Source organism: Chamaea fasciata, unplaced genomic scaffold, assembly GCF_029207755.1.
Source record: "Chamaea fasciata isolate MVZ Bird 193981 ecotype frontalis unplaced genomic scaffold, bChaFas1.0.hap1 SCAF_6, whole genome shotgun sequence".
Lineage (NCBI taxonomy): Eukaryota > Metazoa > Chordata > Aves > Passeriformes > Sylviidae > Chamaea > Chamaea fasciata.
In genome coordinates this window covers 3,858,439-3,883,943 of record NW_027094091.1, presented here as the reverse complement: position 1 = coordinate 3,883,943, position 25,505 = coordinate 3,858,439, and the positions used below count along the sequence as shown (strand labels likewise).

Here is a 25,505-nt window from a genome sequence, read left to right as displayed (position 1 = left end):
TTTTTTTTTTTTTTCCCCCTCCCTTAAAATTACACTAGTTCCTGTTAAGAAGCAGGAGGTCATCAGAAGCTCTCCTGTCTGCATGCTTTTAAAAATATGAAATTATTGTTTTTCAAGGTTACAAATGAACAGAATTAGGAAGGTGCTTTGGAAAGGGTCCCACTATCCTGTGGATCATTCTTAAAAAATGTGTGTGTTGATAGCTGAGACCTTTCAGTTGCCAGAAAAGTATTTTTGTCTTTCCCCTGCATGTGTGCATTCAAAGAGAAGAACAGCATAGTCAATTTGGTACAAAATAGCCTGCCACAGTTGGAAACTCTTGACAAGTTCAAGCTGATCTTGTTAAAGGAGTTGTTGCCCTTAACTAAGCAGTCAAACATATCCGCAGGCATAACAACATTTAAATATGTGTTTAGTCTAAACACTTGATTTAATATTGCCGCTATATGAAAAGGGTTTTTGAAAATAGAACCTAAAGGAAAACAACTTCTTGACAGGAGTGTGTTGAAGAGAAAGACCATCTTTCTTCAGATATCTTTTACTTCAGTCCTCTGAAATTCTTGAGGCAAACATGTAGTGTTCAGGAAAAAAAATTGATATGTTATTACAGAAGTTGTTTCAATTCCTAAACAAAAGCACTCTCCATTACCCTGTCACGTAAGTGTAATATAATATTATGCAGACTCTGTTATTAATGTTACTTTCCTACTGGTTAAACCATGTCTTTGCTCACATTCATCCTGTGGAGTTCTGAATGCAGAGGGTTAGTGAATTTAAGGTTTAAATATCACTGTAATAAATATCTAATTAAAAGGAACCAATAATCTTGTGGTTCAGTTTGCCTCTCCTCTCCATAATAAACCACATGAAACCCCAAACTGAAGCAGAGCTTTTTTGGTTATATCTGGGGTAGAACTGAGGTCTAAAAGGATATGAAATTGTTTTAATTTTCTTGCATCCTCACAGAAGTTTTTATAAATATAAAATACTTAATTATGTTCTGTTGCTTAGTGCAGGTTTAATTCAACTCTGAAGGCTTTGGTACTCAGTCTGGGAAAAGGGAAATCATCTGAGATAATGCTGAGATTTCAAACATTAAATCTGGGTGCGTTTTCAAGATGTTTCACTGAAGTTTATTCATAAATAGGAAGAAGAGCATTTACATTCTGAACTCCTCTTCTGCTTTACATCACAATTGTACTGCTAGAGATTAAAAATTATTTTTTTCTGCTTCTGAAAGCTGCAAATTGTTGTAATAAATCAGCTGAAAAGCCAAGTCACGCAGAAAAGCCAATTCTTTGATCATGTAACTTACTTTATATAGATTTCCCAGACCTCGTGTGCAACACCCATTGGTTGGTAGTTTTCTTACTACTTCATTTTCTGGTCAGAAGGTGATTGGTGTGTACGTACTAAGATTCAGGTTGTTTACATTTCTGCTTTGTGGATTCTTATGGAACAGATCTAGTATTTATGCAGGTGCATTTGTTTTTCTCCCCAGGAATAGGTTGTTGTGTTAATGAACTCTTCATACCCAAGATTGTTTTCGCATGGGAACTTGGAAGTAACTTAGCTGCACTTAGAAGAAGTGACAGGCTAGCTTTGGCAGTTTAGTATAGCAAAGCCTGATTTCATAAGGCCTTTCTTTTATAACATCTTTTACCTGTCTGCAGCATCAGTAAGTTATTTCCTGGGCCAAAATTTTGTTCTCTCTGTAGCTGGAGCTTAGTCACACGCCATTTGCAGGAAAGCAGGTGTGTTGGCCTAGCACTCAAGTGAGAGGTTTACATGGAAGAACAGGCTGGAAAAAAGGAGCCTCTCACTTTCCCAAGTTCCCAGCTCAATCAGTGTGCACCAGTTAAAATGACCAGTTGCCAGGAGAATCTTCACTTGGAGGTCAGTGTGAAAAAAATTCAAGTGGGGTAATAAAAGGGCACATTAACACCATAAAAATTCAGACTCTCTAATGTTCAAGTGCTTCAGGATTAGCTGCCAGAGCCTGGTTTAAAGCTCCTCATATTTTCTGGCAGCATCTCCTTGAAGAAAGGAACTTGTAGGACCCTTAGTGCCCTTTTGGAAGAGCAAATGCTAATTGCAGGATAAGCAGGAGTGTTTCTGTGATCGTTTTGGTGTTTCGATAAAATTTAGTACTTCCTTCCTTCTTTCCTTTCTTGTTTCCCCTCCTGCATTTATTTGAAATTTAGAAGTAGTAAGGGTGGTTAAACTGGGTCAAGATCTGGAATTTTTTGAAAAATCCTGGGTTGCATAAATTAAAACTTCTGTTTATATGCAGATACTCTTTGCTGTCTCCTACTTAGGCCTACTGCAGACAAGCAACATTATCTCTATTCATCTATTTTTAGTTGTCATGCCCATATTTTAGTTGGCAATAATAGGAATACTCTGTCATTTTCCCCAGAGAGAAGAGCAATGTGAGATACCCTCTGGAGGGGGCTGCTCAAGGCCAGGATTGGGATGTACACGCTGATTGCCATGGAATTAGCTGCTGTGGTTCCTACCTGTCTTGCAGCTTCAGCCTCTAGTATTGTCTGGCACCTGGTAGAAGTAGTAATTAACAGGAAAGGGCTGACTCTTCCTCTCTGCTTTCACACACGCTATAGAGATTGAAGTAATTTTTTGGCTATTTTGAAAGTGTGTTTGCCCATGGGTTTGCTTTTTTTAATACAATGAGTTAAAATCAACATTTGACAAGATTAAGTAGTACTTGGAAGTTTTATGAAATTGGCAATTTGTCCTGAATGTCCTGAATTTGTCCTGAATGTACAATGCTTTACTGCTGACTGCCACAAAGGACTGGCTGAGTGCCTCAGTCTTGTGCATGTGGTTGGAGGCCGCTTTTCACCAAGTCTCATAGCCCATGGAGAGAGCTGAGTGAGCCCTTCAGTCTGGGGAACAGCTGCATGGTATTACAGTGATGCATACCACACATTCTTTGGCTTCTAAATGCCTATGCACCAAACCTGTTCCAACACATAACTGAGATGCGTAATTTCCAGTAGTGAATTTCTCAGTTTTCTCAAGAAAGTAGAAAAGAAATGTTACTGCTTTTCTTTCAGGTATGCTTCCATGAAGCCCTGCCTACTCATTCATCTCACTTGATGTTTTTTGCAAGGACCCTCAGACTTATTCTTTCCCTTGCAATCTAGTTCTACCTACCAGAAGTAGAAAGAAAATGTTTCCTGTAAGAGTCAGTCAGCAATTAAGGTGCTCATATGAATAACAGAATCTACAAAGGACTGTATTTTTATGTTGGATTTCTATCCACATTCATATCCACATGGATATACACTCTTTGCACTGGTTATATAAAGGTCATCACATTTGGTTTTAGGATTTCCAAATGGCTGATAGTTATTTGCAGAAAAAATCCTTTGATTTAAGCAGTGAGCTCACACGCGCACGTTTACTTTCGTTGTTTCCATTTAAGTCAAAGGCTTGTAGAGCCTCTTAGGAGTTCAAGGAACTCTTGAAAAAGGTTATAAAAGAACAAAGTGGTCCAGATGTACTCTTTATGTACAGAAATATTTAAGGAAATTTTTTTTTTTCCCAAAGTGGCAACAGGGAGGTGTAAGATTCTGCTGAATTATCAAGGGACATAGTATATCATTATGCTTGAGACCTGAATGTCCTCTGCTGTGTTGTGCCAATATCCTGCTTGTTTATGGTGCATGGAATGCAAAGGTCATGTTCCTGTAGGCTCTCTGTTCAGGGAGGAGAAGTCAGCTCCAACAAAAAGCTGAATTTTAAATAATTCCTGAATACCTTGCACTCAGGATTTTTTTTTATCCTAATACAATTTTCTCTGATTTTGGCATCTCCTGGGGAGAGGAACTGGGACAAGACTACAAGCGAGTCACCAGTTCAAAACCTTCATATCTGTCAGGCTGTGTGATCAGTGCTGTAGTCTCCTAGATGGCCTCTGATCCTGAAGTCGGGGTGTGTTCATGTTTCTTTGGCTGAAGAATTTTGCATAGGTAAGATCTGAAGAGATACAATTGTGGTGGAGTGACAAATCAAGTTTTGAAGACGCCTCTAACTAACAATATTGTGTCGAAAAGACTTAAGCAGAACTGGCAGAGACCTAGATGTGACATAAATTGAGAATGGCAAAAGAGTGTGGACCCCAGAATATGTTTTTCCTAGAGAGGACGGTTTACAGTTTGCTGGTTATACCTGATTTACTCAAATAGGTAATATGGTTTGTGGTCCACTCTCTATTATCCTTTTTGTTTGAATCCCACAGCCCTTTGTCAAGCTGTCAAAAGTGTATCCATTACTTAAGTGAAATGTGAGGATCCTGTTGGATATGACAAGGTATATGTTTGGAAAGTGATGGGGATGCAGTCATTCTGGTGAAGATCAGCTCTGCTTCTTTGAGTAAAATTGTGAAAAATACATATACAGCTCAGAGTTGGCTAGAGACGTGCAGAAGTCAAATATGTGTCCACTTTAGGGGCCTGAGTCACAAGGACAGTAATGTGCAAAACCCTTCTGCAGGTCTAAGATTTGATATTGGAGTTTTCCAGTGTGCTTGGCTCTGGTGAAGTGGCAGTCATTAGTATGTAGACCTTCTTCAGGGTCTATATACTAATTAAATTTTCCTTTTTGTCTGGTATTGAAGTTTTATTTCCTTGAAATTGCTGGTTACTGGGGTAGTCTTTTGTCTGATGTTTTAAGTTTGTTTTTTTTTTTTTCCCTGATGTGATTTATATTTAGACTGACAATTTATAAAATGTTCTGTGGAGCCCTTCTAGTCTTTTGTGTTGTTCATGTAGCTATGTGTCATGGAGCTCATAACTTGTTTGTTTATTTAGTGATTCTCATTCTAATTTTGCTTGGGGCTATTCTTAATGAATGGAAAGCAAATATCAGAATAGAGCAAAGGGTAAAGATCTGATGACAACCTGTGGAGTTGTGTTACGTTCTGTTAATAATAGGTACATAGGACTTAGTCTAGGAGAATTTATACTATAATCCAGGAATATAACCAAATTCTAATTTGTTGGTATATAAAAAGCTTCTCTTGCTTAAAACTGGTTAAAGTAGAATTAACTTGGTTCGTTCTTTTGAAGACATTTTAAGTACCCCTGACACTTCCTGCATAGCTAAGTTTGACCTACAGAATTTTGGGGGCAGATAAGAATAAAAGATTTGGAGAGCTGTTGTGAATAAGATGTCTGCTTTCACATTCAGGGGGGATTGAAACTAGGTGATCCTTAAGGTCCATTCCAACCCAAGCCATTCTGTGATTCTAGGACACTACTCTAACTGCCTGAACGGCCTAAAATTAACGTAAATTATTAGACAGCTATTGAATATATATGTATGTTTGTGGTATAGTGTGTGTGTGCGCTGACCTGAATTTTTTATTTCTTTTCCCAGGAGAATATCTTGTTGACTTTTTTTTTTTTTTATGGCTTGCACTCAAAACTCTTTTGATTGCTACCTTATAAATAGCTTTAGATAAATACATTTCTAGTGTTTCCAGGTGAAAACCATACATGTTTGTGTTGTGCTTTCTTGCAGGGGCTGGTGTTTTTTTCCTCTCTTGCGCTGAAGGGGAGCAGATCAGCTTCCTGTTCGACTGCATCGTCCGCGGCATCTCCCCGACCAAAGGCCCTTTTGGTTTGCGTCCAGTGCTCCCAGGTTAATACAGGGAGTATAGAGTAACCAAGTGAAGTAGGAACATGTCATGTCCTGCACCCACTGCTGCTGGTGTAAGAACAGCTTGCAGACACCCAGGGTGTGCAGAGTGCAAAGTGGTTTTCATTCTGAAATGTCACCGTACAGATTTATAAGTTGGACATACCCGGTTTCCCCCTGCTCCTCTTGCTCATTCATATTTCAGGTTATATTGCTAACTCCAGCCCTGTCTTATTTAACAGTACTAAAAGATGGCAATTTGAATTGAAAGGAACCCTAACTTGTAGTTTTAAACTTACGCATTTAACTTGGATCCATGTCTGCAATGCTATGTCGATAGTTTAACGGAAAACTAACTTCTGGAGCATTTTGAGTTTCTCCAAAATGCAATGTTCTAAGTCTTGTCTGCCTTAGAAAACTTTGCAAGCCTCCACATCACATTTAAGTTTTTCAACTTGAGCTTTTTTCATGATGTGTGAGGATTAAATTCCTTTTCCTATTTCATGGTAAATGCTGCATGTACTCCAATATTCAAAGAGGAATTTGGATGGCATCATAATAAAGTGTATTGCCTTTTGATTTCAGCAGGTGAAATACAGTATTGAGTCAGAATGACTCTGTCAAACAGGAAAAAAGTGTAGAAGTAAAATTGCAGAAAATTGTCTGTGATTTGGTGGTGAAATACAGTAGGAATAGGTTGCAAGAATGGTGGAGGATGAGCTGGGATTTGTGGAATGCGAAGAGTTTAAGTGTTAGGCAGTTAATAAGTGTTCAGCAGGGTTTTATTGCTGTTATAAGATTAGGATAATTGCAGGAAGGAAATGTGATGGAAAAGATTAGATCTTTAGATTATTAGATCATTAGATTATGTGAAGCTTGTGAAAATAAATTATGAAAATTTAGTTATTAGTTAAAAAATCAGTGAATGCAGTAAACACAAGGCTGAGTTCATGTTGTCTTTCCCATGGTTGTAAGGCAGAAGTAAATTAAATAATCACGCAGAATAGGAGACAAAAAAGTCATTCTTGTGTGATGATATTTGTTTGCATTCAATTAACTGGGGTGTTAAAAAAAGGAAGCAAACATAAAAAACCCAATCACAGAAACACAAAAATCAGTGTTTATACTGAAAGCTTTGCTACTGAACACATTTTTCAGCATATCTAAAACTATGTGTGTGTATGTGTGTATATATATATATATATACACATGCACATATATACAACTCCTAAAGCTCTCATGTAACAAAAATTTCTGTCTGGAAAAATTAAGCCTAGAAACAACTATTCTGTGGGAGTTTTTTTGTTTTGTTTTTGTTTTTGTTTTTTTTAATTACTATTTTAATTTTAGCACAATCTTTGAAGATTCATTTTTCAGAAACATGTAGGAGTCAATCTGCTTTCACATGTTAGTTATCACTTCTGGTGTTGTGGGTTGTTGTGGCACATACCACAATCTCTTGCCTCCTTCAGGAGCTCTGACCTCACCGAGGTGCCTGAAGTGGATGTGGAACATCCTGGGGTGTTTTTGGTGGTTTTTGTAAGAGAAGGTCTTTGTCCTGAGATCATTTCTCTTTTGTGCTTGATGTACTTGCCATTAAAATCAAATCCACTTGATTTCATCTCGTTTCCCTGGACAGGAGAAGTGTTTTGTCAAGAATTGTGCTCATGTAGTTGTAGACTCCTCTGCCTTTATTTATCCAAGCTACCTTGAGCCCTCTAGCATTCATTCCTGTGTATTTTACCCTTGTTTCTTCCAGTTTGTTGTCCCTCCCTATGCACATGTTCCTTGGGAAAAAAAAGACATTTTTTATGTTCCCTGTTATTTTTTATCCCGTGCAGAAGCTTGTACAGGTCTGTTTAAGGCACACGCACATGTACAGTTCTGGTGATTCATCCATAAACTAATTTTCCTTATCAAGGATGTTGTTACACAGAATGTACTGTATTGCTTGAAAAGGTCAAGTCTACCAACTGCACACCATGTACCAAGTACTGAAATTCACTCAACCTTTGAAAGCATCAGCTTGTAAACAGATTAATTATCTGTATACTTCAGGTAACTAGATTAAAACTTCCAGATTGGGGATTCTACCAAGAAACGTCTTGTCTGTGTAATGTGTATTTACTGCAGTGCAGAATTCTACACAGCTTCAACTGTACTTTGTATATGCAATATTCTGCTTTTGTGCAATTTAAAAAAGCTTTTAGAGAAACCTTCTCTTCACAGTTTGCTACTGGAATTTGGCATCTTGCCTTTGCCTGTACCTTTCCGACTTAAACATGAAATATGCTTGAAGCACTGTGGTATTTTCAAGCAAGGAAAGCACACAAAGGGCAGATGAACAGAGAAATAATGTAATATGCCGAAAACAGCCACAGTGACAGTGTTGGACACCAACTCCCACAGCACAGATATAATCTATAGACATTATGCAATCAATGTGGTCTGTCTTTGTAGAAAAGATGAATGAATGAAGCCAGTTGCTTCATGTATAAACACCTCAACAATATGGTTAAAAGGGGTGTTAAAATATTTGTGTTCATATGAAATGAATAGGAGATGGTAGAGAATGGTTTGAAGAGGACTGAAAAGTGACCAATTTTCTTACTTGCTAGAGTGATTCCTAAACAAATGTAAAATAGCCAGTATCCAAATGGAATTTGTAAACTGGGCGTGCAAGGGATGTTTGCTCAAGGACAATACTAACATCTTCTTTTCAGGATTGTAGTTTTAAAAACTGTACCTTATTTCATTAAAAGCATGATGTTGTTCTCACATGGATATAGGATTGCTGTACATATTTTATCATATCATCTATAAAATATGCAATGAAAATCCAGTGCAGTGGAACTCATAAACTTGATTTACTCTTGCAAGTTATCACAGTCTGGTCCAATCTCCCAGCAGATGAGCTTTGAGCAGCAGGTAAAACTAGAGAACTCCTGAGATCCCCTCCAACCTGAATTATTCTTTTTTGGAAATGAATTGAATTACTGTTCTCACGATAAAAAGTAATTCTATTATGTGTACATCCAAAATAAATTGGAAAAGGAAAAGAACATCAGGTATTTTAGGGTTTATTGCTTGTATTTATTTTGAGAGTCCAATAATATTTCAAAATTGTACTAAAATAGTCCTATTGGTATCTCCATTTGCAGATTTGGGGCATTGATTTGTTAAAAGCTGCGTGATCAGGTCTCATAAAACACCCCAAAGACATAGAATACTGGAATGTGAAAGTCATGTGAATATAGGTATCTGTAGATATTTTTAGGAAGTGCAGTATTTTAAATAAAGGAGTGATGTGATCATCAAGGGAGTGATGGCTTTGGATGGCTTGTTTTCCCCAGCTACCAGTTGGAAGAGAACTGCTGTAACTGGCTACTAGCACCATCTCTTTTTTTCTTGAAGAGATATTTAGAAAACAGTCCAGAGAATTTTACATTCTGTCTTGATAGAAATCTAGATATGGACTTAGTAATGAATCACTGATTGCATGGTTTGTAATCTATACTGAATTGCATGCTTATTATTTGAGAAATGTTTATCAGGCGTGTGTTGAACTCCTTTTTTTCACTAGCAAGATTCACGTTGAATGCCAAACCTGAGCACAGCAAAGGCCCAAGAGCCCATCAGTGGTATCTTTGATCAGTGGGCAGTGCAGTACTCTCTAAATCTGATTATGTGCCAGTCTAGTCCTACAGTCTGGAAAGACCTCAGATGTAATTTTAATAGTCTGGATGCTCTCTTTTAATTTTGGAAGCTTTTTCAGGCTGCTTTGTGGCTGACTGGAGAGTGTACAGTGCTGCTTGCTGAGGATCCATCTGACGCTCTTTCTTTTTGTTGAAGTTTGATACACCTTTGGCCATTGCCAGACAGCTCTGTGGCTGCCTTCTGCAGTATCTGTACCAAGTGGATCCTCCTTAAATTTTAGGACATCTTTTCATTCCTCCAGACATGTTACAAGGTGTGGAGATGTTGGCAAGAAGGTGAGGGTCCAGGCCTGATCTACAAATGTGCCTACAGTTACACAGAAAGAAAGAAAAGAGGGATCTTCAGCCTAACTTATTTAATTTTGTTTTAACAAAGTGATTAACCAACGTCGCATTTTAAAGGTGCACATACTCAATTAGGTAGCTGCTGACTGAACTGGATACAATACATTTTTTCCTGACAGGTGCTTATTGAACAACCCTGGAGCTTTGAATTACTGTGACACTTTATTCGTATGTTACCAAAGTATTCAAAATCTCCCACGATGAGCAGCTGATGTGGCTTTAATGAATACCCACCAACGTAATGTAAAAATAAAATCTCCAGCAGAGGCATTTTTAGTCCAGCTAAATTTGATGTAATCCTTCCCCTTTGCCCCAAAGCAGTGTTTAAGATGATTTTGATGACTGCCTCACATGAAAGATTATTTTCCTCATAGCAAGGGAACCACGTTTGATTGGAAAATGATAAAAATATTTTATTAATTGAAGGACATGAGTGAATCACAGGACAGGATACATTTGTTAAGAGCTTGGGAGATGAAGGTACTAATTGTTCTTGGAGCTGCTGTCGGATGTTGTGTGGGCAGAAGCTGTTGGAATTTCCTTGGGCAGCTGTCTCAGTACCGGTCATACTGCTTCTGTCCCCCTGAGTTACTAATGTGGTAAATTGCCACACAGTTATTTAGAGGTTATGTGTTGGGCATGCAAAAGGTAGAGGGTGATGCCAACAAATCCAATTTTGTAGCATTGTGGCCTAAGAAACATATTCAAAAAAGGGTTATTATAACAGCACTCATGAGAGGTCATAGGTTATGCACTGCAGTAAGGACTGGTCCCTAAAGAGTGGCTGCCAGTGACTTCAGTCCATAGTCTGATCCTGTAGGGAAACATCCTGACTACAGCTTGATCATCTGTAACCAAAAATACTGGAATAAGAATCAGTTACTTCTGGGGGGTAGTACTGTGTTTGTTTTCCATAGAAAACAAACTGGCTTATTAGCAGAGAAGATTAAATATGAAACAAAGACTTGGGTGAGACTGGTAGATAATTACCTAAAACTTAGACTGTATATGTTTGTCAGGTTTTGAAGTTATTTCTCTAGGGATTTCCCAGAACTTGCTGAGGAAGGTTCTTCTGCTCAGTTTTCCACAAAACTGGACAATGTGAGCTCGCAGCACATAACTATGAGCACACGTTTTATACACACGTTTCATCCATAGGTAATCCTTAAGGGGAAGTTTAACCAAAAATTTATCAGTTCTGTTGGACAGACAGTATGCCTGGAGGTTTCATGTTGTTGAGTGAAACCTGGTGTGTTCTGTAGCTGTGCAGCTGATAGGGAATTTGGCTTCTGGAAGCAATTGAACACGTGAAGTACAAACTTCCTGACTTCAACTTCCCTCCTACCCCCTCTGGTATTTTATTAGAAGCCAATTTTACAAGATCGGTTGTTTGACCAGGTTGTTTTTTTTAAAAAAAAAATTATATCTTTTTCTGTATGTAAGAGGGACGTAATTTACTTTAAAAACTAGTAGTTGTGTAGTTGCCCTAGTAATGTTCTGAAAATCTGGATTTGTCAAGTAGTCATATTCTGAGGAAAGTGAAAGGATCTTGCCTACTGACAGTTCTCTGGTGTGGGAAGGGTTAGTGTCTCTTTGCATCTTGGTTTGACCAATTTGCTCATCTGTTATGACAATTTTATACTCAAGGTGCTCGTAGAACATCTTTCATGGACCTTTTTTGGACATAGGGCATTTAACTAGATACAGCGGAGTAACTGGAGCAGAGGGCATTAAAAAATAGGCAGCAGCTTGTGACACTGTATGCTACTGAGCAGATCCTTGCATGGACCTGCCTGGGTTGCATCGTAGGTGCTGGTGGCCAAATGTAGTGTTTTCCTCTGGCAGAGGTCTGTATGGAAGCTTTGGGGGTTTTTTTTTGAGTAAGAAGTTGCACAGGTTTGAACTAGTCAGTGCCAAATGTGAGCTGTCTTGCAGTGTGAATAGGAATGGACACTAACAACCCACATCAAACAGTCCTATTTTCTCTTCTTAAGTTTGAATTGTGCCAGGCACTGTCTGAGCTGGGAGACACAGAGGTCACAGACCCTGTTTGTCGTGGGCATTGTTGCCTTGCCCCTGTTAGAACACCCTTGGGTTCCAATGTATGTTGTTGTAGATGGATTGTGTGTACCTTGGTTTTTCTGCTCATCTTACCCAGATTGCAGACTGCCAGAGATGGAAACCTCCTTGACATGGGAAAGAAAGTTAGAAAGTTCAGCATTGTCATTTTTGTTCCTACCTAGGACAGGTCAGAAAGTGAATATGGTTAGGGAACAGAGATGTGGCAGTTTGTTTCTTGGGGCAGTTGATAAAATAGGGAGCTCCCATGGAGCTTCAGCTGACCTGGCAGTGTTCTTTCCCCTGATTATGAGCTTGCTTTGACTGCTGTGTTGACAATATCAAACCCAAGTCTTTTAAACCTAAAAGACCTGGGGTGAAAATAAAACTTTTCTTTCATCTTTCCAACCGGTTTTTTTGTCTTACTAACTCAGTCATAACAATGTATAGCGTTTTTCATCCTTTTCCCCCCTTATTGAATGATTCTCAGTGTTTTTGTGGTGTGCTTCTACGGCCCAGTTGATCAGATACACAAGAGCAGCAGTTGTGAGGAAGCTAATTTGTTTTCACTGTCATTAATTACTTTCCCTGTGTATTAATTACTGAAGTTTCTGATGATGAACAAGTTAGCAGACCATATCCTCTGCAACTGCTGAACACGACACACTCATCAGTGCTATTTGAAGGAATCCATAAGGTTTCTCTTTGGGTAATGGTTATGATTACTTCCAACATCTGGTTTTATTGTTGTGCCTGCTGGAAATAAAATGATTTAGAGGAAACTGTCCTGTTATACTGATGAGACTTCTTCCACATTCTGTTTAACTTTTGGTCGTTCTACTTTTTTTTGGAACATAATGAGCTGCCTTCAGTGAAATAATCTCAGCTGGAACGGCAAACTCACTAAAATGTATGGGGAAAATCCATGACAGTACATTTAAGAAGTGGTTTATATCATCCTAACTTGTCTTGCGTTAAATATGAAGACAAAGAGCCACTAGGTTGCTCATTTTATCTCTGACATCTCAACTTAAAGACTTTCTGAACATCCAACTTGAAAGCAAAATCTTTGTAAATAGATAATCTGGATTGGAAGATGTCAGTTTAATCGCTGTGATTCTGACTTTATGATGTAGATTTGTAAATTTCTAGGATGAAAAATTTGGTCTTTCTGAATGTTGAAATTCCCGGTGAATCCAGTGAATTCAGGACAGGTTTTATGTGGGTCAAATTAGCTTTCAAGTCCTTTGGACTTGTTGGATGCTAATTATTTCTGTGGCTATTGACTTCGGTGCTGTGCTCATCAGTGTTCTGCCCCTGGTGCTAACTCTTACAGACATTAGGTATAATCTCTGAAAATCTTTCACACTTTTAATTTTAGCTTACTGCGTAGCACATGTCCAGGATGTGCTTGAAGTCAGATTGTCCCATACATTTTTCCAGTCAGCATTTCAAGCATAAGAATGTCTTTGTCTCTTTCCTTTTTTTTTTTTTTTTTTTTTTCTTCTTTTCTTCTTCTGTTATTTATTTATTTATTTTCTGTTTCTTTTTAAAGATCCAAGTACAAACCCAGCTTATTCAGAAGAAAGACTGGCTCATGAAGCTTTGCAATTAGAAAAGCGCTTGAGCTTGCTGTCCCATACAAGTCGCCAAGGTAGTGGAGGTAAGAAATACCTTTAGTTAAATAAAAAATACATTATGTTTCCTTCTTTCCAGGCTTTAAAAGTTATATGGCCTGTGTTACAAGATGTGGAGCTTACAAGAAAAATAACAGAGAAATGGTGAAGACATTTGATTTGTTTTGTTTCTTGTGAGACAGTTCTTTAACAGCATTGTCTGAAGTCCTTTGATGTAGATTGGGGATTTTCAACTCAGCCAACTGAGTTTTGAATCAAACACTATTAACCCAGGAAGACCATTTAGGATGCTGAGTCCTACTGAATTTCTGCATGTCAAACTTAAAAAGAGCTGTCTGCATCAAATCTCATATCTGCTTAAGTACCTAGGTCAGTGCAGCCTGTAAGATGGACTCACTTGTATGGTTCACACATCGGGCTTACAGCAGATTTTTGCAGTAAAACGTAGGATTCCTGTGCTTTCCTCTGCCATCTGTACATGTCTTTACTGGAGTTGTTAGTGTATCAAAGTAGAATTGGTATCTAGCACTAGATTTGTAAAAGGGCCCGTGCCTGAACTGCCATTTGAACTGTTTAATAGCCGAAGTTAGGTCATCCAAACATCTGCTTTGCTCTTGACTCTAAAGCCTACAAGCCTAAAATACGTCCCTGTGAAGATCCTCAGGAGTTTTATGTGCTTGTATACATGTCCATGGCTGTTTTGGCCTAGACACTGCTAGGTAATGTGGTTTGTGACTGAATTCCAGTGAGACTTCCCGAGTTTTTTCTTAATTAGCACATAACTACTAGACTTAACTGAATGGATAGAAGGTAAATGAGACTTGATAGATAAACGTGCCTATATTTTTTATTCAGTCCCTCTGGTCAGAAATCATGCCCCAACTTCATATACAGTTTCTGCCTTTATTTTCACATTGATTTTATTAAGAAAGAAGAAAATAACATTGTGGACTCTGCGCTACAGGAAGCTGGTTTTGTATTTTTTTGTTTGTGTGATATTTTTTTTTTGTCCTTGTGCCCTTTCGTGCCAATATTTATTTTCTTTTCATTCATGTTCAATCTTAGATGGCAATAATTACCTGTTAAAATGCTTTCTTGCAACTATCATTGAGGAAAACAATCTTGCAATATAGGCATAAATGAATCACAGCAGGTACTATTGTATATAGATAAGTAAAGATTTTTATAACAGTATTATTCTCATTTCTATTTGTACAGTGATGTATGATTGTATTTTGGTACAGCAACCCAATTAACTGTATGAAAGTAAAATAAAGTTCAAAAAGGGGAGAACTTGGTGCATAAACTTTAAAAATTTAGCCTTGAATGCATTATGTTCCAGAGTGTGGTAGGCTTATGACAAGGTAACATACCATTGCATTTTATTTTTCCCGTGGGGTTATGAGTTACTGCAGGAATTCTGGCTTTCTGACGGCATCTCCACTTACAAAAAGCAGATGGAATCTCAGGGCCCTTCCTGTTTGTACATACTTGCCATGCTTGAGTCTTTTGATTGTGTTTTAAACACAGGTTGATGTGTTTCCTTCTTTTCTAGGAGACGACAGGAGTATTTCAAGCTCGTCTTCGGATACCAGCCACTCAGATGTCAGTGTTGGGAGCAGGTTGACAGTGTGGCCTGAGCAATCTTCAGCCAGCACCTCTCAGGAGAGCCATGGACTGGCAGCTGCAAAGGGCATTCACCTGGGAGAAGAAAAGACTCTTCCAGAAGGGGCACGTGGCACCACTAAACCCCCTCCGAAGCCCCTCCGGTCCAGACAGCTGCAGGAAATAGGTCGCCAGAGCTCTTCTGACAGTGGAATAGCTACTGGTAGTCACTCTTCCTACTCTGGGAGCTTCTCTTCCTATGCTGGGAGCTTAGACATTTGCCATGGTGACGAGTTTGGATCATTGCTGAGCTTGCCGTTGAACTTCCCTTCAGATCAGAGTCTATGTACTTGTTCTCACAGTGAGTCCCAGAGGGCTGTGGGATCAGAGTATCAGGTTCCCAGCTCTCTCAGACACGTTTATGATATACCCAGGAGTGTGTTACAGGCAGCTTCTAAAGAAGTGCAGCTGAAGAGTGCAGATTCCACACTACCCAAGGACCAGCCCCTGCCTGCTCAAGGTGCCAGTGACCCAAAACTGCTGCTACCACACTTGGAAGCACGGAGGGGACCTGAGCACAGCCAGCACAGAGGGAGGCCTTCGTCTTTACTCACAGAAAGCAGCAAGGACTCAAGTGATGAGACATATGTGGATTTTGTTTCAAGGTGGTCAGACACAAAACCACAAGGACAGGTGTCAGACTCCAAAAGTAGTGAGCTGTCACCACCTGGTGGGGCCTCAGCTGACCCCTGTGACACATGTAGCCCCCACCTTGGGATGACAAGAGCTCTTTTTTCATCTTGTCCAATCTGTGGTGGACTAAAGGTAAATACCTAACACTGAGCGAATGCTAATGAACCTTAGTTAATATAACATGATTAATTTAAAGTTATGTAAGTTGTAGGTCATAAGTAATATTGTTTCCCTTATACTCTGAACAGGTAATACCTTCTTCTGTTGTTTATGGTGAAATGGAGAGGCTTAGCACACAGCTGCCTCAAAATCTGTACCTAGTCAAGGAAACACTGAACAATACAGACCACAATCATTACTTTTAAACTGGCCAATTTTGGCTTTGGGTGCATGCAAGTGAAAGAGAAAAGTTTTGCAGACATTGGATTTGCCATATAATGGCAAGCAAGCATGAAAGACACTGACCTGTCTTGCTGCTGGTACTTACAAAGAAAGAAGGGAGGTCAAATAGTATGTGCTGCTCTTAAGGAGATCTGAGTGCATACTTTTATTTTATTGATGTTTTCCTTTTCTTTGTCACTGTAGTTTGGACATGCCTTGCACAAGAAGCCAGGCTAGACCTGTTTCTCACTGGGGAAATACAAGATAGTCAAGTCAGCTTGGCAATCCAGTAATGTGACTGGCCAATGACAGGTAGTTTAGAGTACAGAAACACACTAGCAGTCTACAAACAGGACAGCTCATTTGCAGGAAAATTTATTTTTGATCACCAGTCACATAAAGACTTAATACCTGAACTGTGGAGGTTCACTTGCCTTTCCATGTTTGCCAGTATCTAAGACTTTGATATTCTTATAAATTCTTTTTGGACCTGCTACATTCTTGGCTTTATATGGCAGTAAACTTTATACAGTTATTATACAATGCATGAAAATATATCTGATTTTATCCATGCTGGACAATTTTTTTTTTTTTTTTGTGAATGTGTTTGCTAAACTAGAAGGTAAAGCTGCTTGTATTAGTGAGCTGTTGAAAGGCTGGGAAGGTTAGATGGAGTTCTTAATTTAAGGAATGTGTGAAGCAAGGATTCAGCAAGAGAGACTCCTGCATGAGGAATTGAACACTGCCATTGAAGTGTGTGCATTTAATTAAATGTGAGATTACATAAACCACTGCTGTGAAAAGGGCTTGAATGCCTGGTAGCTGATTAAAGACAAATAAAAAGGTTATAAATTTGGGGGATTGTTTTCTTCTCATGAGGTGTTTCATGCATTTGCATCGAGTGCCTTCACATGAACTAGAAAGCTCTGTCTGCCTGGGCCACTTGCACGGCACCTTGGATGTTACTGTGTCCTGTGCCTGCAGTACCTGGCAGGTAGGGAGGCACTCGTGGGACAGGTTTTCTAAGGCTGTGGTCAGTAGGATCAGTGATCTTCTCAGCCCACCCTTGGCAGCCACCTGCACCACAGGCCCTCACAAGCTCTCTAGTCCAATTCTGGAAGGCAGTGGGGTGCACAGCCATGTATCTGGGAAAAATGACCAAGACTGTTTTCTGGAAGGGCTCTGCTTTGGGATTAGAAAGCTCTAAGGTGGCTTTGTTATAGGCAGGGAGGAAAGAAGTAATTCAGGAAGAATTAGATCACATGGTCTAAATGTTTCTGGGTGATCTGTATTGTTGGTTTAGATGTGAATTTATCAGATCTTACCCTGGATATCTGTGGAAGATGAGTAGCCGAAAGTGAGTATTCCATTGGATATCTTCAAAATAATAAAAAGCTAAATTATGTCGCTACAACTGCCTGTTGACCCCAGTGACATAAATACCCACAAGTGCTGTCAGTTTTAATGGTGTTTCTAGCTGCCCTAATAAGATAAGTTGGCAAGAATTCAGATATTGTCTGTACTTAAACAAATTCAGTGATAAACACTGGCACAACCTTCTTACTAACTTTTGTTTTAGCATGAGATATGTGCATCTGCCATTTTTTTTAAGAATCCATTTATAAGCAGTCACGAAAGAAGTCTCATTAAATGGAATGATTCATGGATTTGTTTTTAATTTTGAAAGAAAAAATCACCCTTTGATGCACTCTCTTGAACTGTCAAGAATGAGTTATTTTAGCAGTATTTAATGGACACTGTCTTTGGCATTTCTCCTGATGAGTACAGTGAAAGCACAAATCCATAGGCTGTAACTAAAAAATAATTATTACTCCTTGTACTTTCAACAGATTATATTTAAGTTAGGGCCAGAAGAAGTTGATTTATGGATTGGTGAAAACACCAGGTTTTCATGTTTCTTCAAATTTGTGTTCAAAAAGCTTTAATGTGCCGGTGTTTGGAGATTCTTCACAATTTTGAGTTAAGCTGTTAATTAAATTGTGTTAATGGCTTTTAAATGCCTACTATTTAAAGTGACCCAAGTAGAGGAAAGTCTGCAGCAGTAATTAAGGCTGTAAGCATTTGTTTGTTTTGTGCCCTGTACGTAAACTTTGGCAAATGGCAGTTAGGTTTGGGCATGTTGCGTGTGCATGTTGGAGTTCAGCATGTGAAGAGTTGGAGAGGGGTTGCAGGATGAAGATGTTCATATGTGGAGGGCATGGTGGGGGTCCTGACTGGGACTGACTTATTAAGAACCACCTGCTCCTCTACTGACAAGGATGATGATGAAAGCAGGGAGAACAGACCCTGGGAAAGTGCCAAGCCTCAAACAGAAAACAGGGCAAGGAAGCCTTTCTGTCACTCTGCATGAAAAATAGAGCCAGAATGAAAAGAGTTACTAAATATTGCTTCTGTTATTTGTATATTGTATTTCATGTTAGACACTGGGGACTAAGAAGCAAGCATGCAGGGTGGTTTGCTTTCTGTTGTACGTAATTGTGCTGTGCTCAAGATGTCCTTTACAGACTTCCCAAGGTGTGCCTTTGCTATGTAATTTGACCTAGTTGATTTCAGTGCTGTAGATGATTGCAGAGGTGAATTCATTGTCTATTGTAAGTATAATTTAAGCTCAGAATTGATTGTTACAATTTCTGAGTAAGCTGTAGAGATTTATTATTAGACTTTACTTATTACATTTTTAACTACTTAACTGATACTAATTTGATGAATAGAATTTCATTGTATGCTTGTTGCTCTGTAACGTCCTTTGATGCTATAGTTTGAGAAATGTCAACTTTTTTATAGGGTGTTCCTTTTTTTTTTTTTTTTTTACACCACCATTGTTTGTAAATTTTCGTAGAAGTCTGAAAAATAAAATTATTTTCCAACTGGTTTTGTCCTTTTGCATCTGACAAGTTCTGGGTTTTGTTTTGCTTTGATTTTTGTCCCCTGACCTTCTTCTTCTTGCAAGTTGAATTAATACGGAGTGTTTATGGCTGTCTCTTCATACTACTTAGTCTCATACTCAAATCACTGTTGACAGCTCCAAATGTGCCTATTAGTGGGAATTACATTTATGTATGTCTAGCTCATGCTAAACTCATATTTATGTCAGTGGGAGTTCTTATTTATGTAGAAATATAGTCACAAGTACTGCTTTGGTAGTTGACTTGCCGTGATAGAGGGGAAAAGAAGTTGTCAGTTTGTGTGTGGCTGTTGTCATCGGTCTCTATTGGTGTTCAGCCACCTACTTAAGTTGATGATTTTAAAATACCAAGGCCTCGTTGGGGTCAATATGGTCCCAAATTAGGAGCTGATCTACCCAAATTATCTGTGAGGTACTTGTATAATTCCTGATACCACAGTGACTCTGTGCCTCAAACTTTGAATCTCCCAGCATATCTATAGTAAGTGGAAATACAGAAGTGTTGTGGTCTCGATGGATAAAAGGGATTTTGTCAGGCAGCAGGATCCTCAGCTCTGGGGAGCTGAGAACCCTTCCCTACACGATACAGGGAGGGGCACGTGGATCTCAGTGTAAGTGAGGAATTGGTTTGGCTAGGTGATAAGATACTTAACTCTTTTAGTCTGTCCTGTAGAAACTGCTTTATTTTGCATTACAGCTCCGCAGGAAGCCATGTGCTTGCCTTACTGTCATCCTTGAGCAGGCGCTTTACTGCTGTGTTTGATGGTGCAGCACCAGGCCCCCCTTTCAGAGCTGCTTAATCCACCTGCAGCCTTGGCTGAGTGTAGAGGCTCTGTGTTCTGGAGAAACTGTGAATATCTCTGTGTCCCTTGTGCACTGTTGACCAGGGAGAGAGACTAAACCTAGGGAGAAGCACAGCTCTTCAGGCAGAGAAGGGGCTTGAACTCCAGCGCATCCTACACTGAGGTCTCTTGCTGTCTTGCCTGGACTAATTTCACCAGGGTCATGAGCAGCCTGTCACTGGGTTGGGAATGTAGCCTTACTCTTCCAAATGCTGTACAAAACCCTTAACCCTAGAGTTAGCTGGTGTTTCTCCTTTCATTGTAGGTGCTGCTTTTGAAAGTGGTGAAAGAGAAGGCCTGTAAGGTGTTAACTTGCATAGCGAAATCTGAGAAATGGCAGCTGCATGACTACATGGCCATATCTGTGTGACTGAGAATGTTTTAATTTTTTTTGGCTTTTAATCAAGTACTTTTCTAATGTAGTACTAAAACAGATACTAAAGAAATCACAATGTACTCTTAACTACAACCTTAATTTAGCTGTTCTTTTTCTGTTGGGAGTCATTACCTCTTTTCCCAGGAGACGGAAAACCTTATGTGTTTATCTTGAACTGTGTTTATTTCCATGCTTTCTCTGAGAGTGTAGGAACATGATTATTTGTAATTGCACATCTTTTACCTCTCTTTTCAAAGATTTTTTTTTTTACAGTATTGATGTGTGGTGCTGTAACATTTTATGCTTCCTCCCACCTTTAAAAAAGCTACAAGCTGTCTAAATTCTCAGCTGAGAAGGATGCATTTGTCATCTTCTACAGCATTGTTGCTGCTTGTATTTCTGCTCTAATCTCAGAGCTCTGGGCAGTTGAGCAGCACACTGTCAGAACTATAACAGGAACGGTTTGTACCTCAGAGGAACCTAGAAGTCAGTAGTTGTTATTGACCTGAATGATGTGTTTGTGAAGTTTCTGTATCTGGGTCTTGCTGACTTTTTGCATGAATTAGAAAACTTGCTTTTGTGCTCTTTTCTTTCAAGATTTAATTGCAGTTGTTTTTCTGTGACTCCTGACTGTGATACATGAACCAGCAGTGACGTGCATCTCCCAGCACGTGTCACCACTAAATGAGGTGTCTGCACTGGACAATGATTTGGCCATCTGGCATTTTACTTACTTTACCGTTATTGTAAAAGGCTCTGAAGGCTCTGAAATTTTTACAATAAAGTAGTGTTGTTCTTCAGGCTTCTCAGAGATTCAAAAGCATGTTAAAGCCCACCAATTTTCCCACAGCTTCTTTCTGAAATAGAAGAAACCCATGATCACTGCTGCTCTTGACAATGAAATACAGTCATTTCTGGAGCTGGTTATACTAACAAAGCACCTAGTGCTGTGCAGATCAAAGATGAGCAAAAGTATGTATTCCGGTTGAAGCTGACAGAGAAAAGGGGCATAAAGCAGGTGGATGTAGTATCAGGCTTAGAGTTACATTTGTTTTGTTGTCCTCTCTGTAGTTTTGGCCAGGACCAACCGTAGAGATGATCTCCATCCTCTTGATCTCATCTCCCATCCAGGCCTGCTTGTGCACTGTGTAGAGATATTGCTTAATGTCAGCTTGCAGGAAGGGAAGAATTTATTTTCTTTCCAGTTCCCCAGTTAAGTGGAAAGAAAATAAATTTACTGTAACGTGTACAGTATTGTGATGCTTCTTGGCAGCAGGCTTCACTCCCAAGTGATCAGGAAGAGACCCAGCTGCATTTTCCATTGCTGTGAGAGCTCATATAAGTGACTTGGTTCTTCCAAAGGTGTGCATGGAGGAGTTCAAGGGGTAAGAATTTGGATTTGAGGTGTCACAGTAACACGAGACATGCCAGCCCTACCAGGGCAGTGCAGATCTGACATGCTTTCAGCCCTGTAGGAGGTTACCTTATCTTTTACCTAAAAAACTGTACTCAAGGTACTCTGCATCTATTGTGAAAGTATCCTCACAAGTTTTGTGCAAAGAATAAGGGTTTTAATCTAAATTCGGAATAATAAGGGTGGCACTTCTTGGCATCTGGCACTGAGGGGAATAGAGAGCCTGTGGTCTGTAATGGGAAAGGAAGTGCCTGCCACAGAAGCACTGGTAAGTGAAATGATAACCATGTCAAGAGAAGAGAGCATCTTTCCTTTCATGAGGGAATGCAGACAGTGTAACTCAGCAGAATTCATTCTTCTGTACCAAACACAAGTGTTGCTGGATTGCTTTTCTGTCAGAGAGCCTTGGAGATATTGATGAACTACAGTATTGACCTTCTATCCCTATCACAATGAACAAATGGGAAAATTGGCTTTCTCCTCTAAATAAAATCAAGCTGGGTAATAGCTTTTATTATTACTAATTACCTATGGCTACTTTTTCCTCTGTAGGGAGCAGTAGCTTTTCTGAGGAGAGAGAAAGAAATGCTTTGAAGGAGGAGTCATCTGACAATAAAAGCTGGAAAAAATTATTCCCTTTGGAATGTAGGGTTTGTGGGGTTTCTGGTTTTGATCCAGCTGTAAAGGAGACTCTTCAGATTGCCTGTATTGTGGCCAAAATGAGAAAATGGAAGGCTTTTTTCCCCCTCTTTCTATATCCCACCCCTGCCCCCCCCCCCGGCCCCCCCAAACAGAAATCCATTTCTGGAAATAATCAGCAGAATCCTACAAAGTATTAGCAGACGCTTTCTGTGTTCATTTTCTAAAAGGGAGAAATTAAAATTCACCTACAGAGGAAGGAAACACCAGAAGATGTAAGGAAAGCATAGATTACATGGAGCTGAACTCAAGGGAAGTGAATAACTTCAGTAGCAGCCCTGGATTAAGATTCCCAGGTTTGATTCCCATATGGTTTCTCTCCTTCTGGAAGATCATTAACAAAGTTACTTTCAAAAAACCTCAATTCTTTGACTTGCATTTCTGAAAAATGTTTGTAATGTCTGCCAACATTCTATTTTTAAGGTTGTGCATTAAAAAGACTACGCAGGAAATATTTTGTTTTGATTAACAGTCAGTGATATCAAAGTAATTGCATGGCTCAGAAGGAATTGGCGAGTGTCAGTAGGATAGCAATCACTTAGATGGGATGTCTGGAGGGCTGACAGCAGCTCACTGTGAGTAGATGAGAGGACTCAAAATAGATGCTCAGTAGGGGTGTGACCTTTCCAACAAACCTTTTTTGACAGAGCCACTTAAAACTGTAAGTATGCAAATTAGAAGGGTGAAATGTGTTCCAAAAACATTATACAAACTATTGTTAAGCTTCTCCACAGCACAGGACAAGACTTAGGAGTAGAATTAGTTTTAGTTATTCAAGATTCCCAATATACCTAATACTTCAAGATATACTTTCAGTCTGGCTGATATGTTAGCAGAATTAAAACGAATTGTAATTGTAATTAGATAATGTCTGATGGTTTTGGTTGTGTTGTGGTGTAGGCAAATCCTTACTGTTTGTCATATTCCACCCTATTCCTGTTCCTTTAGTCACAAAGAGCAAATAATTTTTCCAGCTATTACGTTTGTGAAATGAAATAATACAGTAACATCTTCCTATGGGTAATGCAATTTTGGCATTTCTTAGCATGAAAATATGTGGCAACGAATCTACTGAATAGAAAATGCCTTATTACCTGCTCCATTGAACCTGCTCCATGGTTTCATTATAGTGAAACCAATTTGAGGAATGAATCACTGAAATGTATTTATATGTTCAGAACTGAATGAATGCTTCCCCATAGGCAGAGAAGGTAGTAAATGTGCATAAGCCATTCTTATATAAAAATGCCGACCAGTTTTCAGGATGGACTGTTTTTGAAGTTCCTTGAGATTTTATGTATCGCTTTATTATGCAGAGTTCTGAATGCTTCTGCTGAAATGCCAGGGAACTCATCCAGAGGAGAAAGGAGAGGGAATTCTTTAAACCCCATAAGGAAGATAAGACTGTTAAATTTGCCTCTCATGCAGTTGTGCAGTTCTGACCAAAATGTCCCTCTGAGTTCAGCAGAAGTCTTGTGCAGACTTCAGCTCCTTTCCTCTGACACTCCTAGGAGCAAGGCCGCTGAAATCAGTGCAGCTAAAATTCACTCCATTAGAGATTGGGGCTGCATGTGAGTTTAAATAAGTAAGATGGACCTTTGATATTTAAAACAGGCAGATTTCAAACCCTCTCCCATAACAGAAGAGTGGAATTGACTGCTCTGGACCTCAGGGAATACAGAAAGAATCCATACTGAAATCTGGTGTTCTTGCTCTGCCTGGCTTAGTGTTGAATGCATTTGACAAATGTGCCCACCGTGCTATAAAGCTGCTTGTCTACAGCAGACAGACTCCTGGCAGGAGTTTGTGATGGCAGACTGGTGTTTTGGGCACTGTTTCACGTTATAAAGAGAGGTAAGAAACTTGAGATTTGGACTGATGCAGGGATTTTGTATTAGGGTTTTCTTGTGACCAGCTTACTCTGTGATATCTGTATTTTCTTCCCAAGGCTCTTGTCTGATGGGATGGTGTTTCTACAGGACTTTGGATCTTGAAAATTCTGTCCAAGTGCGAAAGATTATGTTAAACACAATGTTGTCCACGTGGCAGAGAGAGAGAGAGACAGAAAGTTTGTTTGCCTTTTAAGAGAACTGTGGACAGAAAAGGAAGTCATTAATGAGAGTTGCTAAAGGAAAAAAATCAACCTGCCAGGATGAAGCAGCTGCTCCACAATTTCTGTTTTAAAATGGTGGCAAGTCTATCACTAATTTTTATAACTTCAACAGATAGTTGAAAGTCGTTTTCTATTTAATGAAAGACCACAAAGCAGTGGCACTGAACAAGTTTTTTCATGAGAATTTTTTTTGTGTGTGAAATTGAGCTTGAAGAATGGTGTCTTTCAAGAACTGCAGTTACTGGAAAAAAAGTTATGAATGTGGGAGCCCTTACACTCAGTTGATTCAGAAAATCTGAAACTGAGGACATGGCAGTTGAAGATCAGTTCTTTATAAGAATGGGATTAGCCTGAGGGCTGAGCGATTTTTTAGCATTTAGAAAGGAGCAAGGTATCAAGAACATGCTTGAGGATATGCCTGAACTTCAAGCCAAGTTTTAACAACAGAGGGAGGAAAAAGTCGATACCTGTATTATGTTTTCTTAATGTATTTTTTTTTTCCTAAAATCCTTATGGAGAGGGATATTGCAAAAAATCTAATTTTGAAATTTTGCAAAAAATCTAATTTTGCAAATTTTTTTTGATGCAATGACTTTTTGCCCCCCAATTTCTCTATTAGATCAAAAGCCATTTTGTTCCAAACAGGGATTAAGTAAAACTGAGCTCTTCCCTGGTAAGAGGTGTGAGAGCACATGACTGCAGGGAACTTCTGGAGCAGTGTTTTTGGTAGCCAGTTGACCCATTTGAGTTCCCTTGGTTCTGGATAAACTTAGCTTTGAAATGTAGGAATTCTGGGTAAGAACCAAGGTGACACAGTAAAACCTCAGTAACGTCACCTGGCCAACTGAGTAAATCTTTTTAAAAGTGTGAAAAAAGCTCTTTTTACCAGTTGCACACAAACTTTTCCATTTCTAAATGACACTGCAGAGGGAAGTGCTTCCTTGAACTCTGGCCATCCCTGCGAGTGTAACAACATTTTGTGCCTTGAAAACCTATCTTACTTCAGCCAGTAATTCAACCTGTGAGTGCAGGACAG

At 39.2% G+C, this 25,505-nt stretch overlaps 1 protein-coding gene across 1 annotated transcript in view; it reads left to right on the top strand.

Annotated features, from left to right (window-relative positions):
• Window positions 1–25,505, top strand: part of DOK7 (docking protein 7) — a 60,113-nt gene that overhangs the window by 8,674 nt on the left and 25,934 nt on the right. Inside the window, 3 exon segments of the mRNA XM_066185244.1 lie at window positions 5,548–5,667; window positions 13,339–13,446; window positions 14,976–15,850. Coding sequence (XP_066041341.1) covers window positions 5,548–5,667; window positions 13,339–13,446; window positions 14,976–15,850 — 1,103 coding nt within the window.